The sequence below is a fragment of the Lissotriton vulgaris genome, chromosome 1_2 (genome assembly GCF_964263255.1).
Source record: "Lissotriton vulgaris chromosome 1_2, aLisVul1.2, whole genome shotgun sequence".
NCBI lineage: Eukaryota > Metazoa > Chordata > Amphibia > Caudata > Salamandridae > Lissotriton > Lissotriton vulgaris.
This window is the reverse complement of record NC_141686.1, coordinates 332,004,354-332,023,835: the sequence shown is the minus strand read 5'-3', so window position 1 is coordinate 332,023,835 and position 19,482 is coordinate 332,004,354. Positions and strand designations below refer to the sequence as shown.

At 47.1% G+C, this 19,482-nt stretch overlaps 1 protein-coding gene across 1 annotated transcript in view; it reads left to right on the top strand.

Moving 5' to 3' along the window:
- The window catches only part of LOC147736669 (chemerin-like receptor 2), a 59,057-nt gene extending 40,538 nt beyond the window's left edge, over positions 1–18,519 (top strand). The window contains exon 2 of the mRNA XM_086953806.1: positions 17,063–18,519. Within this exon, the coding sequence (XP_086809932.1) occupies positions 17,070–18,176 (1,107 nt within the window). The 5' untranslated portion in view covers positions 17,063–17,069 and the 3' untranslated portion in view covers positions 18,177–18,519. The remainder of the gene's footprint in view (positions 1–17,062) is intronic.
- Positions 18,520–19,482: the final 963 nt, after the last annotated feature.

Sequence of the window (19,482 nt, the reverse complement as noted above, 5' to 3'; positions counted from 1 at the left end):
GCACGTTCCCTCTCTAAACACTCAGAGGAAGTATATGAATTCATCATTGATAAAAACCTTGACATCCTATTCATTACGGAGACATGGCTGAAGGAGAGCTGCGCACCAGTAGTTGAGCTGGCCGTCCCCAGAGGGTTTAAGATCACCAGACAGGACCGCAACAAAGGCAGGGGTGGAGGTCTAGCCGTGATCTATAAGGAGAAATGGACTTTGAGGACAGAATGCACAGGAGAGATTGAGGATGGAGAAGCTATGGAATTCTCCCTAGCTTTATCCTCGCAATTCACTCTGGGGGGACTACTGATCTATCGCCCTCCGGGTCCTCTAGGCAATTTTATTAAATCCCTGGAGGAGATCGCCATCCAACGAGCACTCAGATTCCCACACTTCCTAATGATGGGAGACTTCAACCTTCATATGGACACGAGCTCCGCTCCCGGAGTTAAAGAGCTGAAAGAAATTTGTAATTTGGCTCAGATGGCTCTTCAGGTGCAATCGGTCACTCATGAAGGGGGGCATTGTTTAGATCTGGTATATTCCAACTTTAACATTTCTACCGATACACCATGCCCCATCTCATGGACAGACCACTTTCCGGTACACTTCTCCTGGCTCATTAACAAAACCCGTGTGGTTCCCTCACCTAAAACTGAGGAACGTCCCAGAAAAATTAATATTCCGGTTCTAATGAAGGCCCTCTCCCACTCCACCCCACGGAAAGCTCACAACCTGGACGAAGCTGTAGACAACTTCTCATCCTGGATAAACTCCTCCATCGAGTCACTACCAAAAAGCAAGGGTAAAAACAACCATAGGATCACCCCCACTTCCCCCTGGTATACGGATCAACTAAAAATTTTAAAAACAGGATGTAAGGCACTAGAGCGAGTATGGAGAAAGAACTATTGTCCCGCTGCTAAAACTGAACTTCGCGCAGCCCAAAAAAAATACTACGCAGCGATAAAAACCGCTAAAGGGGAATTCTATGCTTCTAGAATTCAAAAAGCCAAAAACAACAGCCGAGAAATCTTCTCCATAGTTAAAAGCTTTACTGCCCCGGTAGCAGAGAAGACAGCAATTCCACCCTCCACAGACTGGTGCGAACAACTCTCTACTTTCTTCATCGAAAAAATCCAAAAAATTCAAGACAGTCTGAGTATCCCTGACCACCCCCTTGCCCCACAATCAGACCTAGCCTTAATTGGCCAACCTCTTTCTCCTTTACGTCCGCTACTATCTAGGGCTAAAGCAGAACTGACCAAATTCACTCAGGTAGAAAGTACAGATATAATGGCCATATTAAAAACTCTGAAATCTGGGTCACCTATAGATCCTTGCCCTGCAAGGGTTCTAAATGGAATAGCTGAAGTAATCACCCCCATGGTCACTGCACTGGTTAATGAATCCCTATCCTCAGGAACTGTGCCCACCAAGTGGAAACAAGCCAAACTTCTCCCTCTAATAAAAAAACCTACAGCAGATCCGTCAATCACCTCTAACTACAGACCCATATCACTCCTACCAGCCCTTGCCAAAGTCTGTGAAAAGGCGGCATTCCGGCAACTAGAGAGATTCGTGGAATCCTCTGAAGCTCTCCATCCTGCCCAATCAGGGTTCCGCACCTCTTTCAGTACGGAAACTGCATTGGTGGAAGTGGCTGAGGCCATCAGGGAATGCCTTGACGGAGGCGGCAGAGCGGCCCTTATTTTTTTGGACCTCTCTGCCGCATTCGACACGGTGCCCCACCTCCAGCTCTTAGCCAGACTGAAGGATATAGGCATCTCTGGCACGGTCTTAGATTGGATTAGGTCTTTTCTATCGGACCGTACCCAACAGATTTGGCTTCCCCCATATCATTCCTCTAACAGAAGGGTAGAAACTGGCGTACCACAGGGGTCGACCTTAAGTCCCCTTTTATTTAATATTTATTTAACTCCTCTTGTCAGGCTAGCAGAGAGCTGGGGCGCCAAGATAATGGCTTACGCCGACGACACCCAGCTTCTCTTCACCTGGAAAAAGGAGAACTTGTGCACCTCTGGAGTACGCCAATGCCTTTCCTCTGTATTCGCCTGGCTAGCCAAATCATGCCTCAAATGCAACGAGGATAAAACAGAAATCCTGCTCTACGGCCAATTCCCCAGTGACTTTAAGGAGTCCATCTGGCCCGGTGAATCAACATGCCCTAAGGGAGAGAACGGGATTGCCAAGAACCTGGGAATTTGGTTCGGAGCCGACTTATGTTTCCGAGACCAGATTTCACGCTTGGCGGGAACGTGCTTTGGAACTCTGACAACTCTTCGCAAGTTCTTTCCCCTCCTTCCTCAATCGGCGAAAGAAACGGTTGCCAAGTCTCTGGTACTCTCCCGGCTGGACTACTCAAACGCCCTCTATTTAGGGGCTCCCGACTATATGATCAGAAAGCTACAGGTTGTCCAGAATGCCACGGTGAGACTCATTTTCAACATCCCCAGGAGACTCAGCGTTCGCAAACAGATGAAGGATCTTCACTGGCTTCCTGTGGCACAACGAGTGCGCTTTAAAACTTTGGTCATCGTCTACAAAGCCCTCAATGGACCGTGCCCTTCCTATCTAGCCAAAAGGTTCACACCCTACCTCCCAACCCGTCAGCTGCGATCCACCTCCAAAAAGCAGATGGTCATCCCCAGATTTAGAAGAGTCCGCCTGGGCGGACAATCCCTCACGGTAAAGGGAGCTCAAATGTGGAACGCCCTGCCAGACGCTCTTAGACACGCTCCCAATCTGACCAATTTTAAAAAACTGCTCAAAACTCACCTCTTTCAAATTCATGAATAGCATACTCCTTTCCCACTCTGTTTCAGTTTCTCTCCCGTGCCAGGACAGTCTTGACTATCGGAGCGCGTTACAAAACCACATATAACATAACATAACATATTATTGGGGTCATCAAAGTGGAAATTGAAGTCTCAGGAAGATGTTGTTTTTTGAGTCGATGGCCAGCAGAGCGATAACCTTAGCAATGGCATTTCAGAAGCTAGGGAGGGATCCTAGAGGCCTGTAGCAAGGGTCCCTCTGATGGTGGTTTTGTGTTTGTTCGGAGTTGGAAGTTGAGGTGTTCCATGATTGGTGTGATGTCATCTGCTGTGGTGGTGTAGTGGATTGTTTCCTTGTGGATGATGGTGATGATTCCACCTCTGTGCTTGTGTCGCAGTCTCGATGTGTAATCTTGTATCCGTCAGGCGTGGCTGAGGCGATGTCAGGCATGTATGTGGGTTTGAGACAGGTCTCAGTGAAGAAGATGACATCAAGGGTGAAGGAGGTGATGGTCTCAGTATCGTGCTTGCAGCAAGAATGTGCATTAGGCAGGAGACAGAGGAGCTGGTCCTGGGTGGATGTGGAAGGCGTGGTGGTGGTTACCATATGTGCTGGGGCTTTAGTGTTGCAGGAGAATAGGCAGTGACGGTAGGTGAAAGGTCCACCCTTGACTCTGGGAGATGCGCAGCAGCAGTGGTTGTTGAGGAGTCCAGGGCTTGTAGCATAGTGGCGGTGTATCTTCGAGTGGTGGAAGAGCCAGGGCCCCTTGAGCCGGACGTGGTCCAGGCTCAGATGGACATAGACTTGCTTGCCTTTGGCGCGCCTGCAGCACACAGGGGATGCATTGGCACTGTTGCCCACATAAGTAGTCTTGAAATGTGAGAGGGGCTGGCAGGAGGCAGCAGCGGGTGGGAAGGAGCAGGTAAAAAATGGTTGAAGCAGCAACAAAAGTAGAAGCAGGAAATTGAAAATTTAGTTGAAATGTAGCAAGACACACAAACCATAACAGTATCAGCACAGTACAGTCAGAGGGCGGACCTTGGGCGGAGTCCGGGAAACAAATGACAAAACCAGCAGCAGCGGCAGGGAAGCCAACACGAAGACCAAGAGGTGTTGTAAATGGTATGGGAGATTACATAAATGTGTGCTTGCTGCAGGCAAAGTTTGAGATAACATCAGGGAAATCAACATGAGATACAGGCTCACAACACCATGAATCTGGCCCACTATAAGCCAAAGAAATCTGTCTATACACATTATTTACAAGTTTTCCAGGTCCATGCATGAAATGTTGAATCAGTCAGGGTTTTTTAAAATGTTATTCTGGGACTGGTAGCCCTCTTTTATGGATCACTTTTGGGATAAATTCCCTCGCTAAGTCACAAAAATCTTGATTTGTGTGTGTCTTAGGAGATCCCAATATGGAATTTGTATTGGGCTGTGCCACAAACTGATGAAAGCTGCGCTTCACTTCCCTGCTCCCTGCTCCCGATTTGAAGTCACGGATCAGCCCACATCTCTGGATTCCTTCCACCTGTGACGGTCTGATTGCGTTGGACCACAGTAATTGTTCAACGGAATCTGAACCCCGCAAGGATTGCCAGCCAGGTCGATCAAACACGAACACGGTGCTCATAACCAACCCATACTCCAGTTGGATCTTATAGCACCCGAATAGAAGTGACAGTCCAATCCTCGAGGACCCATGCAACCTGTGAATTCAGGGCCATATTATCAAGAAAGGGCGATACATTATCACCGCTTTTATCGGCAGGAAACTGCCGCTAAAGCAGCGATAATGGGCTTGATAATATGCCCTTGTGAATTCCCATAGAAGCCCAGGTTAACACCAGAAACTGGGCTTCTATGGGGATTCACAAGGGCATATTATCAAGGCCCTTATTGCCGCTTTAGCGGAAGTTTCCTGCCGATAAAAGCGGCGATAATGTATCACCCTTTCTTGATAATATGGCCCTCAGTTCCTCCACCTTTGATGATAGCCCAGTACTTCCAGTGTACAGCACTACTCCAAGTAAAGTAACCCTGTCCTGATGATGTCCTGGAATAAAACAGGTCTAAAAAAGGTCCAGACCTGTCTTAACGAGACTCCCGTGGCGGATGCCTGACGGAGTGAGCTATACATACTGAGCTTTTTAATAAATTGTCTTTGCGCTTTCCTTGCACACTGTTTTAAATTGCATTGCACTGTGTCTTTGACTCGTGCCACTGTTTTAATTGTTCACTGCTCTTCTCTCCTGAGGCGAAAAGCCGGGAGATCTCTCTCTGTACTCTTTTATTTCATTGTGTGGGGGACTCGGTTTCTTACCTATTTGGGGACAGTTGGGCACCTACCTGCAACCCTTGTGACTGCGCTGCTCTTCCCCTGCCACCCTCTTGCCGTGCTCTTCTAGGCCCCCCCTCTCAGCCGATCAGGAGCTGAGGGACAGACGGGGAGGCTGCGCACAAGTACGGTGGCCATCTTGGGTGAGGTAGGCTTGCTAGTCTGCGGACTAGGCTTCTGTCTCACGGGCGGGAAGTATAAATTTAGACGGGGATGGCACCGCGCAGCGGACGCGAGCAGCGGATGCGCCTAACCCGCGCCGAAGGAGCGGCTAAGGAAAGCCCGTCTGCGTCCGTCAGCGTCCCGGAGGCTGACGGGTGTGGATGGGTGGGCGACCTTTGGACGCAGCACTAGGGAGGAACCCGAGGCTACTCTGCAGCACATCTCCTGGGCTTAAGACAGTTTATTAATAGAGGCTGCATTGTCCATGACCACTGCACTGGTTGTGGGTGGTCATTGAAGGAAGTGTGGGCTGAGAGGGGCCCGCGGAGTCAGGGCACCATGAAATCCCGAGGGTGGGGCGGGGACCATCTGAACGCTTTTTCAGCTGTGCCCTTCTAAACACTCGGTCTGCGAGCAAACATGCCCAGGATCAGTTTAACTACCTATCAGAATCTAATCCCGCCTGCCTTTTTCTGATGGAAACTTTGCTTGGCGAAGCCTCAAGTCCAGATGTAGCTAATGCCCTGCCCTCTAACTATTTTATGTCGAGGAAAGACCGGTGCACAAGCAAAGGAGGGGGAGTGGCTCTTGTGATAGACAGACGCTATGAGTGCTCTATCATACCTACGGAAGACATTCCTGGGGCAGAAGCACTGGGATTTTGTCTCACACTTCCACCCAATCTTGCGCTGGTCTGCTGGTCTACAGACCTCCAGGTCCTATTGCATCGTTTCACGAGGGGCTGGACTCAGTGATTTCGGTAATGAGTGTACAGTTTAAACACTTTGTTCTCCTGGGCGATTTTAACATTCATTTTGATGTAGCAGATGCTGCGGATACCATCAAAGTTTTAGACATCACTACTTCTCTGGGCTTGCCACCCTATATTGGACCAAATTTTCTCCACTATGCCTATTACAGTGGCTCCCCCCCTTCCCGTGTTGTGGTCTGACCACCTACTGGTGACCTTTAATATCCAGCATAACACCACCCTGACTATTAGAGACAATGGGTGTCAGCCCCGGATGTCCCGTGCCCTCCATCGAGTAACACCGGATATGATTGAACAATATCTGTTAACTCTCCCCTGTTCGTCGACGGGTGACATAGAGGAGGACTTAGTCCGCTTTCAAACGTGGCTCACGCAGTGTTTGGGGGAATTGGCACCGCCTGGGCGGACTCCTAAGAACTCTACTCGCGCGTCTGCCCCCATGTTCAGGCCAGCGCTCAATACCAGTCGACGGCTCTGTAAGAAGGCCGAAAGAGCATAGTGATCAAACTATCTGGAAACATTGAGGGAGGCCTATAGGTGCTGCACTAAGGCCTATCACAAGGAAATCTCCCTGGCTAAGAAAGCCTACTTTGCTCAAAGGATTGAGGAGGCCACCAACACCAGCAAAGAAATCTTCCTGATTGTGAAGGAATTCACATCGCCAGCCTCCATCACTCCGAAGTGCTCCTTTTCAGAACCTTGGGTTACGCAACTGGCAAGCTTCTTTGGTAACAAGATCAAAAGCATCCAGGCAACTTTTCCATCAGTTGTGATAGGGGGAGTGTCTATTCCAGGATCCCATTCTTTTGTGTCTGACGCAGGACGGCCGAGTCTGTTGAGCTTTCCTCCTATTGAGCCTCAAATCTCACTGGAATTTCTTTCTAAAATGAGATCTGGGTCTCCGCTGGACCCCTGTCCCGCTAAGTTTCTAGCCAAAGTGGCATATGTCATCAACCCCATTGTTAATCCGATTTTAAATCGTTCATTTGAGACAGGGATAGTGCCGAAAGAGTATAGTGATCAAACTATCTGGAAACATTGAGGGAGGCCTATAGGTGCTGCACTAAGGCCTATAAGGACTAAAGCCTGGAAACAGGCGCTGGTTCTTCCTCTTTTGAAGAAACCCTCTCTGGACCCCGCCATCCATGCTAATTACCGGCCTATCTCTTTGCTCCCGGTCCTGGCTAAGGTGGCGGAAAAGCATGTACAGTCCGTTCTCTCAGACTATGTTGAGTCACACGGTGTCCTGCATTATACCCAATCCGGTTTCCGTGTGAATATGAGCACAGAAACAGCACTGCTGGAGGTGGCGGAGGCCGTTAAGGAGGTCGAGGACACCGGAGGGAAGGCACTGCTGGTGTTGCTTGATCTCTTGGTGGCGTTTGACACCGTTCCACACAACCGCCTATTGGTTAGACTCTTGGACATTGGCGTCGGGGGAACGGTGTTCAGATGCTTTAAGTTCTTCCTCTCCAACCGGCAACAGACAGTCTGGGCTCCTCCGTACTCGGTGGCAGTGCCGCCTCTGGAGGTGGGAGTACCCCAAGGGTCGATATTAAGCCCCACTCTTTTCAAGATATATATGTCCCCTTTGGCGGCACTAGTTGAGTCATTTGGCGCCCAGATTGTCTCATACGCGGATGACACTCAGCTTCTCTTCACATGTGGAAAAAACATGGACTTTAACGGGGATCGCATAAAAAGCTGTCTGGGTGCGGTTTTTGCCTGCTTTCAACTTAACAAGTTGAAATGCAACTCAGACAAATCTGAGGTTCTTTTCTTCGGCTGTCCTCCGAATCCCTGCTGGAAGTCCTGGTGGCCGGAGGATATGCTTCCTCCTTCCGCTGTGGCCTCAGTGGCTAGAAATCTTGGTGTTAGGATGGACAATTGTCTTACTCTTAAACCACAGATTCTGAGCCTGGTTGGTCAGTGTTTTGGGATACTGAAAATGCTAAGGAAATTCCTCCCTTTCCTATCCATTGCCCATAGGAAAACCATAGTGCAAGCTATGATAGGATCATGGTTGGACTACGCTAACGTCCTCTACCTGGGTCTCCCGAAGTACCTTCTTTCACACTTGCAGGTAGTGCAGAACACGGCCGCACGGGAAATCTTTGGCCTCGGCCATTGATCCCATGCTGCGGGACTGCTGGAGTCTCTTCACTGGCTGCCAATTCAGAAACGCATTGAGTTTAAAGCCCTACCAATGGCGTTTAAGGCACTCCATGGCACTGGTGCCCTCTATTTGAGGAAGAGAATTGGTTTTCATCTGGCTTCCAGAGCCTTGCGTTCGGCGTCATTGTCTCTGACCACGGTGTTGTATGTACTTTTTCAACCAATCCGACCCTCTTACTCAAGAACATTTTGCATTTTGGGATCCATATTTTTATTTTTAGGTCTCAACTATTCTATCACATAAGTAATAGATGTCGAGATTATAGAGTTGTAACTAGGAAAGCTAAACCAGGCTGATTGTGCCGAGTGCATGTGCCCGTGCACGCCCTTTCCATTTTGGTCTCCGAGCCGCCTGCCTCGCATCATTGTAATGTAATAATGTAATAGACATTTCTATCGCGCAACTTTCACTCCAAGGAGTATCTTGGCGCTCACACAACTCAGATGGAAGAGTTGGAGGGAAAAAGGATGTCCTGCATTCTACACCACAATTACACCAAAGTCCTACATATAGCATCGGCCAAAGAGAAGATCCAAGTTTTTAATGCCTTCCTGAAAGGGGCTTCTTGGGAGAATGAACGTAAAAAGAGAGGAAGCTTATTCCAGGCCTTGGTGCCTAATACAAAAAGGGATTTACCACCTTTTGTGGCCAGCTTGAACCGGGGAGGAGTAAGTAGGTTCTGACTAGCAGACCTCAGACGACGCGTCGGGTGATATCTTTTGCATCAGACCCGCCACAGTGATGCCGAGAGCTTCACTTCAAAGGCATCCGCTCGCCCGCCCCCTACTACACACTTTTCACATCCGCCAGGCCATGTCTCGCATTTCTCCTCCCCACAGCAATGCCAAGAGCTTGTTCTGAACACTAGCATAACATTGTAGGCTACTCTTTGGTTGTTGAATCTGGACGCTATTCATACTATAGATGCCTTTGGACTTTTCCTTGCCTGTTCTACATTTTGCATGTGATTACAATGAGGCGTCATGGGACTTGCAGTCCTGCTTGTTTCAACATGCTATTCGTGGATTGGCACTTTAGATCATAAACACACATCATGTGTCACATTTCGAAAGTCTGCCATATGTTCTATTGACCTTAAGCTTTAATCGCGCCTACTTGTTTTTTTTTTATCGAAGAGGATGCCCTGGTCTGTTGCTCAAAACTCCTGCTCCGGCCCTCCCCAGGTACTAGTCTAAATGATGCAGGTGAGATCACAGGGACATTTTGCGCTACAGTAATATTGTAGAAATCGGAATTATTTGGCTTTATATATTACAGAATTTTTTATTATTGGTCTGCTTTTCGTGTAACATTGGCGCGCAGCACAAACACTCAAGGATACAAATTCTTACATAATTGTTCTCCTCATTGTGTGCCACATTACAATAGCGGAAAATCTATCCAAGGGAAATGCAAGAAATAAGCAAGATGTAACAAGCGGCCTTCTACATACCGGCCAGTCTCGCCCTCCAAATCTCCCATGTTGCTTCTGTACTATAGCGTTAAATAAACAGTGCTTGTTTTTTTTTACACTGCTTGTTTTTTAATTGCACGCTTTCACTTTTAACAATAGCAGCTGTCTCCATACCACCCAGTCCCGCCCTCCAAAGCTTCCATGTTGCTTACAGACTATAGCGTTAAATGACCAATGCTTGTTTGTTTTTACAGTGCTTGGTTTTTTTTTAGGTTCAGCGCATTACAGTGCGCTTTTACTCTTAACAATAGTGGCATTTCCCATCCTGCCAGGTCCCGCCCACCAAACCTTCGCGGACTCTTCGATCACTTCCTTGCAGTCTGCCTGCTGAAGTTTCACGCCGTGTGCCAAGCGCTTTGTTTTTTTGTAGAACTTGGCCTTCGGCTTCTGGTACCTCATGGCCCTTGTGGCTGATTCCTACTCTGATGTTTTCTGCCACACATGGGAAACGTAAGCTGAGTTAAAAAACGTAAGCTGAGTTAAAAAATAGCACACGTAAATATGCATAACATAATATAGCCTTATAGCCCGCCGTAGCGGGCTATACCGGCTATTAAAGGCCCGCTGAATTGTTAAAGGCCCGAGCCGAAGGCAAGGGACTTTAGCGAGACAGCGGGACTTTAATTGCCGGTATAGCCCTGCTACGAAGGGCAATAAGGCTATTAGAACATTCTGCCACTAGCGGGCAGAATGTTCTAACAAATTAAACGAAGGGTTCTCGAACCTCAAGGGGATATAAATCCCCTCGAGCTTCGAGAAGCCTTTGTAGAACATTGGAATGTTGCTCTGTGGGCCTTTACCGGCCCGTAGAAGCAGAGAGCACTCCATTGATGGCAATGGAGCTCCCAACATTCCAATGTTCTATTATAGCCTTATAGCCTTATAGCCCGCCGTAGAGGGCTATACCGGCTATTAAAGGCCCGCTCCAGTGTTAAAGTACCCGAGCCGAAGGCGAGGGCCTTTAACAAGCGACAGGGACTTTAATAGCGGTATAACCCATCTACGAAGGGCTATAAGGCTATTAGAACATTCTGTCACAAGAGGACAGAATGTTCTAACAAAAAAATCAAAGCCTTTTGGGAGCGTGAGGGGATTGGAATCCCCTCAGGTTCCCTGAAGCCTTTGTTCAGCCAGAGCTGTGAATGAAGAAACATTGGAATGTTGGAGCTCCAGGCTTATACCAGCCATTGTAAGCCCGGAGCACTCCATTGTTTTCAATGGAGCTACCAACATTCCAATGTTCTAATATAGCCTTATAACCCGCCGTAGAGGGCTATACTGGCTATTAAAGGTCCTCTGCAGCGTTAAAGGCCCCGAGCCGAAGGCGAGGGCCTTTAACAAGAGAAAGGGACTTTAATAGCGGTATAGCCCATCTACGAAGGGCTATAAGGCTATTAGAACATTCTGTCACTAGAGGACAGAATGTTCTAACAAAAAAATCAAAGCCTTTTGGGAGCGTGAGGGGATTGGAATCCCCTCAGGCTCCCTGAAGCCTTTGTTCACAGCCAGAGCTGTGAACGAAGAAACATTGGAATGTTGGAGCTCCAGGCTTATACCAGCCATTATAAGCCCGGAGCACTCCATTGTTTTCAATGGAGCTACCAACATTCCAATGTTCTAATATAGCCTTATAACCCGCCGTAGAGGGCTATACCGGCTATTAAAGGCCCTCTGCAGCGTTAAAGGCCCCGAGCCGAAGGCGAGGGCCTTTAACAAGGGAGAGGGAGTTTAATAGCGGTATAGCCCATCTACGAAGGGCTATAAGGCTATTAGAACATTCTGTCACTAGAGGACAGAATGTTCTAACAAAAAAATCAAAGCCTTTTGGGAGCGTGAGGGGATTGGAATCCCCTCAGGCTCCCTGAAGCCTTTGTTCACAGCCAGAGCTGTGAACGAAGAAACATTGGAATGTTGGAGCTCCGGGCTTATACCAGCCATTATAAGCCCAGAGCACTCCATTGTCTTCAATGGAGCTCCCAACATTCCAATGTTCTAATAGGGCATAACAATACACACTAATGCATATTCGCCCCTCACTTGCGCACAGAACTGTCACTATGCAGAAAGTAACGACTCTCGGATGTGTCAGTCGTAAACCTGTAGTTTCATCGCTAAATTACGTCTAGGCACACACATGCAATATTTCAATGTTCAGTTATTCCCCTCTTGGCACCCTGCATAGATGTGGACTCTCAGATGGTTGTCTAATAGAGGGTACATTACATAGCACACTGTAGAGAGGTGTTCTACCTCCACCTAAAGACCATTTCGCGTTTCAGCGACTTTTGATAAAAGCGGCGCCGTGATCTCCTCTACATTCCTCAGCTTTACCTGTGAGTGAGGGACACTCACATGTAAGAGTCGAGAAAGATCCCTAGATTCTGGCAGCACTTCTTAGCCACTTATTTAACCTCTCTATTAGCAAAGGCATTCTGCCAAGTTTTGAAAAAAAGCTCCTGCTCCCACGCCATTTCTATGACTCCTATTTCATTCTTGAGAATTGTTGTAAACAAGTTAAGTAGGCAGCAGGACACGTCTTCTAGTAGTTAGGTTGCATTTATTAAGTTACAAAGAATAAATTAAGACAGCAGAGCAGTAAAACCCCACAGCTGACCAGACCAACTGCCAGGGCTGGAATCCTCAACACACCAGATAGAACACACATAGGTAAAATGGGAGATAGAGAAGGTAGGAACACTAAGAAGGGACTGCAGACACCAGGGAGTCATTTTGATGTAAGTATAAATATACAACAAGAATCTGGTAAAAACTGTACTGCTTCCGTTACATCCTCCCTCATTGCTAAATGCAGCTCAGTCTAAAGTTTGAGCCGAGCGCAGCAGTTTCACAGCGTTAGTTACAATCCTGGAACCTGTCTTAATGGAGGTGGAAATAAAATGTGTGTCACAGGGTCACAGGGGTAAAGATCATTTAAAGATCTTCAGCAGGCTGATGATGGCAATGGCATCGATATTAGATACTCCCAGCCTTTGGCGTACTGTAGTCCATTGTAACTAATCCCTTGAAACTGGCAGCAGCGTAAACTAGTATTGACAACGCCATTAGTATATTGAACATTTTCAGAAGCTTTACTAACACAAAAGCACTGCAGCTTGGGTAGCAGAGTGCACGCTGCTCCCACACACATCACGTGCAGGGTCGGCAGCAGCAGGGCATGTTAGCTTCACATGCAGGACATGTATAGCAGAGATGGCGCAGGGCAAGCTCCTGTCACGCAGGAATCGGTGCAATCCTGACAGCAGCGGCTCATATTGATCTCGTATATTTACAGCAGAGATGGCGTCAGGGCCAGCTGGCCTCTTGTGCAGCTCAAGTACAGTCCTCACAGCGGCAATGCCTGTTACAGTCATATCCAGGACAGGCACAGTATAGACAGGGGCAGAAATACAGTGCAGCAGCATTACACACTTGTTTTAAATTGTATCTGTCTTCCCCAATGTGTATTATTTGTTTTAATTTGCCTCTTCCCACCCACCTCCCAGATCGCTGTTTACTTTAAAAAAATTAAATAATGCAGCCCCCACCGAGGCTCGAACCCTGTTCTCCAGCTCCAAAGTCAGCAGCGGGAGCAGCTGCCATCTGTGTTGTCGCTCAGCTTCCGAGCAGCCAGCCAGGGTGACAAAGAGGCCAAAAGCTGCCTTTTCACTCTCCACCCTTATCCCCTTGTACGCGTGTCTGAACATGATTAAATAGAAAAGAAAGGCGCCCGCCCGACGCCTTGACATCATTGCTGGCTGTGCAGCTTTTAACATGGCGCCGTCCGTCTTTCTTTTCAATGTGCTTACTTTTCTAGCATTAACGGCATGCTTGATTTGATTGATTGATAAACAAAGTTTATTTAGACAATAGTCTATAAACCATACATAAAACAATGGATCCACATAGCGATAAGATAATTAAACTACAATTCATTTTAGACACTCTATACATATTTAAAACCATAGAAACAGTATATTGGGATTCTCAGTGTTTTTTTTTGACTCCAGGTATGTGTCGAGGAGCTCCCACATTCCATCTTTGGCATTGTGCTCCTTTGTGAACTTGCTGGTGATGTCTGCGCCTCTGAGGAAAGTCACCCAGTTTATCCATGTTTTTGAAGTTTGCTTTGGCTGTGTTCTTCCAGATTGTTAGGATGATTTTTAGTGCTGCCGTTAGTAGGATGTCTACCTGGTCTCTCTCCTCTTTGCTTTCCAGGCAGTCCGTCATGAAACCTGTGGCAAGGCTCACGAAGGTTAGCTTTATATTCTTGTTGATGATGTCGTTGATAAAGTTGTTTACTTTCGCCCAGAACTTCTTGTCTTTGTGGCATTCGAAGGTGAGGTGTTCCAGGGTCCCTTCCTCTTTATCACAGTTCCAGCAGATACCCGTGTCCTTCATGCCTACTTTGTGGAGTCTCACCAGGGTCCAGTATGCTCTCTGGAGGAGCCAGAACTTGGTTTGTGCCAGTTGTGGCGTGACCTTGTTTGTTGTTGCCGACTGCCACAGTTTGTCCTTTTCTTCCTCGTTTAGCTGCCTTCCAAGGAGTGATTCCCATGTTTTGTTACTTTCTTCTTTAGCAAGGATGTTTGATGTACTGTATGTAACTTCTGATGTGAAACTTATAACTTCTCTGCCATCGGGAACATTCAACCACATCCACATCACCAAACGCTCCTGGACCAACCATCATTGTATAAATCACACCTTCACCATGCCCACCGTACACCACCGCCATCATTGCCGCCTCCCCGCTGCAGCTGAATCAAGATCACAGAAGAACTTCTCGTCATCTCCCTCAGCACCTCCACTACGGCAATGCTTACAGACACTAACACCGTAGCACACAACCTCCACTGATGGATCTCTAACTGCACCGACACCCCATGCATTGCTGGAGTTGCGTCATGCTTGCAAAACAACTGTAGCAATGCATGACTTTAGCGCTGCCAGATATGTCAGTTTTCCAGAAGTGCCAGTCATTGATGGTGACATGGAGCACAATACAATAAATACAGCGCATCCATCGTGTCGCAAGGAGGACGCAGTGAAAATTGTCTCAACACTGTTTTGTCGCAGCGATGCAACAATTTCATGAATGGGGCCCAGGAATGCGCCCTATCCTATTGATAGGGGGCATCCCTGACCGTTAGTTATGGCGCAGGGCACTGCAGCAATGTTCCTTGCAGAGCTGTCCAGCACCCAAACAACTTATATGTGGACCCAGCCTTTGCAACAACTTTAAGACCAGCTATTTTCTGGTCTGAAAAAACGGCCTCTAACTGGATTTAGCAGCAGTTTGGGGGGATTATCGCCATATGGGATTTTCATTGTAAATATCGCAAAGTGGAGTTAGCTTCAGTTTTTGCACGGAACGCCCACTTGGTATATAATTTTCATTAAGTACTGCTAACAGAAGTGGCGAGCTTAAAAATTCACGTTTACGCCTGAAAAGTGCTGCGAACTGCAGTTAGTGGCAACTTGTAAATCTGCTGCCGCAATGTCAAAAAATTGATGCTACAGCAGAGTTAAGTTCTTGTAAATATGCCCTTTAGTTTTTTGATTTTAACGTAACCTGAATTCCTTTAAGGAAAATGGGCTGAATTTTAAAAAAAAGATTCCTTAATTTCCAAGCAGTCATAGACATAGCAGTCTGCTTACACCAGCAGCCCACCATTGCTATGATTGTGGCGATCATACTGGGTTCCATTTTGCGTCCTTCCTCACTCAAATTAAGGAGGAAGGCGAATTGTGACCCACTATGGTTCAGTATTTTGGGAGATTACCTTTTAGTACATAGGTCAGTATAAAAAATACAAATGCATTGCTAAAAGTCGTCGTGCAACTTGGAACAATTTTTATTGAATGCATTTGTAGTGCATGAGAGACAGATTCTTTGGAGTAAAGTCAGATATTTGACGGTAGGCTGTTCTTTCAGTGTTTATCTGGAACATGACATCATGGCAAGTATCCCCAAGAGCTACTGGAGCTCAACGTCCACGAGCTCTTGTGGTGCTGCCTTTAGGACTGGACAAATAAATGAATCAGGGACCCCTTGTGCTAAGAACTGGTTGTCAAATACTAGTTGCAATTCACAACGAGTACTCTGCCTCAAGTGTGGTTATTTATTAACCAACCCATGTACTCCTAGATTGGTTTGCACCTTGTAGGTGTAATTTGACCTCCATCATTAATGAGGTGGATCACACATTACAACCTACTAGCAATTGCAGCCATCACAGGGAGAGAGGCCTGCTGGAGTCACCAACCACTATGTCTGTGACTGCTTTTAAATAAATCAATTTATGTTTTTTGGCATGCAACACATTTTGATTAAAGGGGAAGGGGATGCGCTTGAAAAGCAAATACTGAATAGTGTAAGTTACATTTTTTAAGAGTAGGCAGTGGCCCATGGGACAACTGCCTACTCCTATTAAATATTTTTGTTAGTATTCACAAAGGGGAACATGTCCCTTGGGGTCCCCTCTCGGTTTGCAGATGTTTTACCACCACCTTTAATCCCTTCGCTGCTGATGACGAGCTCAGCTCGTCATCAGCCACGGTGGTCGTGTGCGGATGATGAGCTGAGCTCCTCATGTAACGCAGCTTTTCGTAATTTGCCGCACACAGCGAGAAAAGCCGCCGCAGCGATGCGGTTAAGGAGGTGATAAAAGACGAATGTTTTGCAACCGGAATTTGGTCATGAAACAATACATACCAAACCAATTCGGTATTTTGAAGGGACGCCCTAACCATGTCCCATCCAAATACCACATTAGTAGTGGGCCGCAAAAAAAAGTTGTGATTTTGTAACTTGTTACTGAATTGCAATTTGTGGTTTGTGCATAAGAAAATGCTTTTTTGTGATCGCAGATGGCCTGTTTCTTTGAATCAGGCCATTTGCATCTGCAAAAATGATTCCTCCATCTGCCAAATACCAGGAGACCAGATTAATTTGCCTGCACCAATGGTTTCAATAGACTGTAAACCGTTTGGCTTTTGAGCCAATTTCTTTGCAAATTCTCTTAAAAAGTACAATAGTTGTATTAATTTCAGTAACGTATGCTCTTATGGAGAAGGCCCAAAAATACACCTTTAGAGAATCAGACTCAGTCTGCAGGCCATGGAAGATCTTAATATTATGTGTGTTTCCTCAAAACTGCCAGTGAAATTTATGATATATTTGAAAATGTCACTGGACAATTGTACAGCTAACTGCATCACTTTTAATGAAAAATGTTCATGTCGCCACAAACACCTACAATGTTTCAGTCTGTGCACAATCATCACACAAAGAGTTGTTTCATATATAAAACATGATTAATTTGCTAAATATTTCATTTTCAGACTCAGCATGCTTGACATCAACTGCAGTGTCACCATTGAGGACTTCGAGAGGACGGTGGCTTCTGGTGGGGTGAAGGCCACGTCTGCCATCTTCCAGACCATCAGTGTGCTCACCTTCATCCTTGGGGTGCCCGGGAACGGCCTTGTCCTGTGGGTACTGGGTGTACGGCTCAAGATGACCGAGACCACCATCCTCTTCCTCAACCTTTCAGTGGCTGACTTTTTCTACCTACTTATCGTGCCTCTACGAGTGACGTATGCGGCCCGCCACTTTGACTGGCCCTTTGGTGGACCTCTGTGCAAGACAGACTTCTTTCTTTCCTTTCTGAATATGTATGCCAGTGTTTTCTTCTTGGCGTCTGTCAGTCTGGACCGCTGCCTCCTGGTAGGCTGGCCCTTGTGGTACCGCCGGCACCGCTCCATGCAGACTTCGGTGACGGTCTGCTTTGTGGTGTGGTTGCTGGCCATCTCTCTGAGTGCACCCTACCTCTTCTTCGCCGACAATCAGATGTTATTCAACCAGAGCATCTGCTTCATAAACTATGCCCCAGAAGAACACAAGGTGGGCGAGACACATCTGCGAGAGTGGAGGGAGCCCACCATGATTGCTGTCCGCTTTGTCTTCGCTTTTTGCATCCCTGTGACAATCATCATCGCCTGCTACACACAAATAGGACTTCGGGTGCGGAAGATGCGCCTGACCAACCAGACCCGGGTCTACCGGATCGCTGTCCTCGCCGTTGTCATGTTCTTTATCAACTGGACACCCTACCAGCTCTTCAGCTTGGCCAGCCTCTTGCGCTATGCCAAGCCCACATGCCTGTTCCACCCCTCTGTCTTTTTAGGGTACCCCGTGGTGTATGCCTTCGCCTACGTCAACAGCTGCGTGAACCCCATCTTGTACGTCTTTGTTGGTGGGGGTTTCACCCGGAAGTTGGCACAGTCTCTCCCAGCCATATTCGAAAGGGCATTTAATGAAGAACTGCTGTCTTCAAGCCGGAGGGGGACTAGGAAAAGCCCCAAGTTGCAGCTCCGCTCAACACAACTAAAGAGGGAAGCCGCCATGCCATCAGTTTCACAGAAGGAAAACCCAGCTTATAGTCAGGAAGCCTGAACCTGTGTTTACCCAGAGCTTTGGGTCTTAACTTTGTCATGTAACATTGTCTCTACCAGGGTTTGTTTCCAAGAGACTCCAACATTTGGTGAAGCTCTGGATCAATAAATCAGCTAAACGCTTGTGGACGTAGACTTAAGGCCCAATCTGACATCAATAGGTCGATATCCCGGATGGATAGAATATTCCCATGGCAACAGTTTGGCTGTCTGATAGCTCTATATGATACTACTTTGAGCTGCGTTTATAAGTGTGGGGACCATGGATGGATTTATCACATTTCTTGTATATTTTACAGTTTTACAGTGTTAAGTTTGTTATAGTAAATTACATGTTTTTGCATAAACAATGTATTGGTCTTTCTTGACTACTAGTAATTCAGAATCATATGAATGTGTTGTTGTGATACATTTCCAACAGCATGTCTCCTACAATATAATTTTGGCATGTAATGTCTAATCAACTTAAAAAGCCCCACCTTGTACACATGATGGGCATGATGACCTGCCTCAGCACCCTGTGTGTCATCAGATTAGGCTGTGTGCGTTTAATATGAGAGCAGATAGGTTCTCCCTCTACGATACCTTTCAAGCTCCAACCTGTGATTCAGTGATCCAGAAAGCTTCATTGTCTGTGGCTTGCACCAGAGTCTTGCCTAGGCACGCGTGTGAACATAAGGTCTTTGCCATGCAGTACATGGGGAGGGTGGAATGTAACGTGAGAGAAGGCGGGTCTGATGCTGATACCCGCAACTGAACATAGACAAGATGAAACTACTGATCTTTGGCAACAACAACAAATAGAATGACTCATAGTGGCCATCAGACATAAGACCAACACCCACTCCTTCCGATCAGGCCAGAAACCTCAGAATCATCATTGATAACCAGCTCACCATGAAATCACAGATCAACGCCGCCTCATCTGTCTGCTTCCTCACTCTGCGCATGCTATGTAAGATATTCAAGTGCTATGCTTACAATCGAGACACACTGTGCCACAGGCCCTCATTACCTGCCGACTGGACTTCGGCAATGCCCTCCACATTGGAATCACCCTGCATCTCCTACAGAGACGTTAGACCATACAGCACGCCATAGCCAGACTCATCGTCAGTCTTCTGCGACTGACCCACATCACGCCTCACCTCAGGAAACTCCTCTGGCTCCTGAGCCAGATGCCAATTCAAGCTGCTAATCCATGCACATAAGGCTCTACACAACCACAGTCCCACCTACATTAACCACAGCATAAACATCCACCAACCGTCGATAACACCACGTTCTGCCTCTATTTCACCCACCCA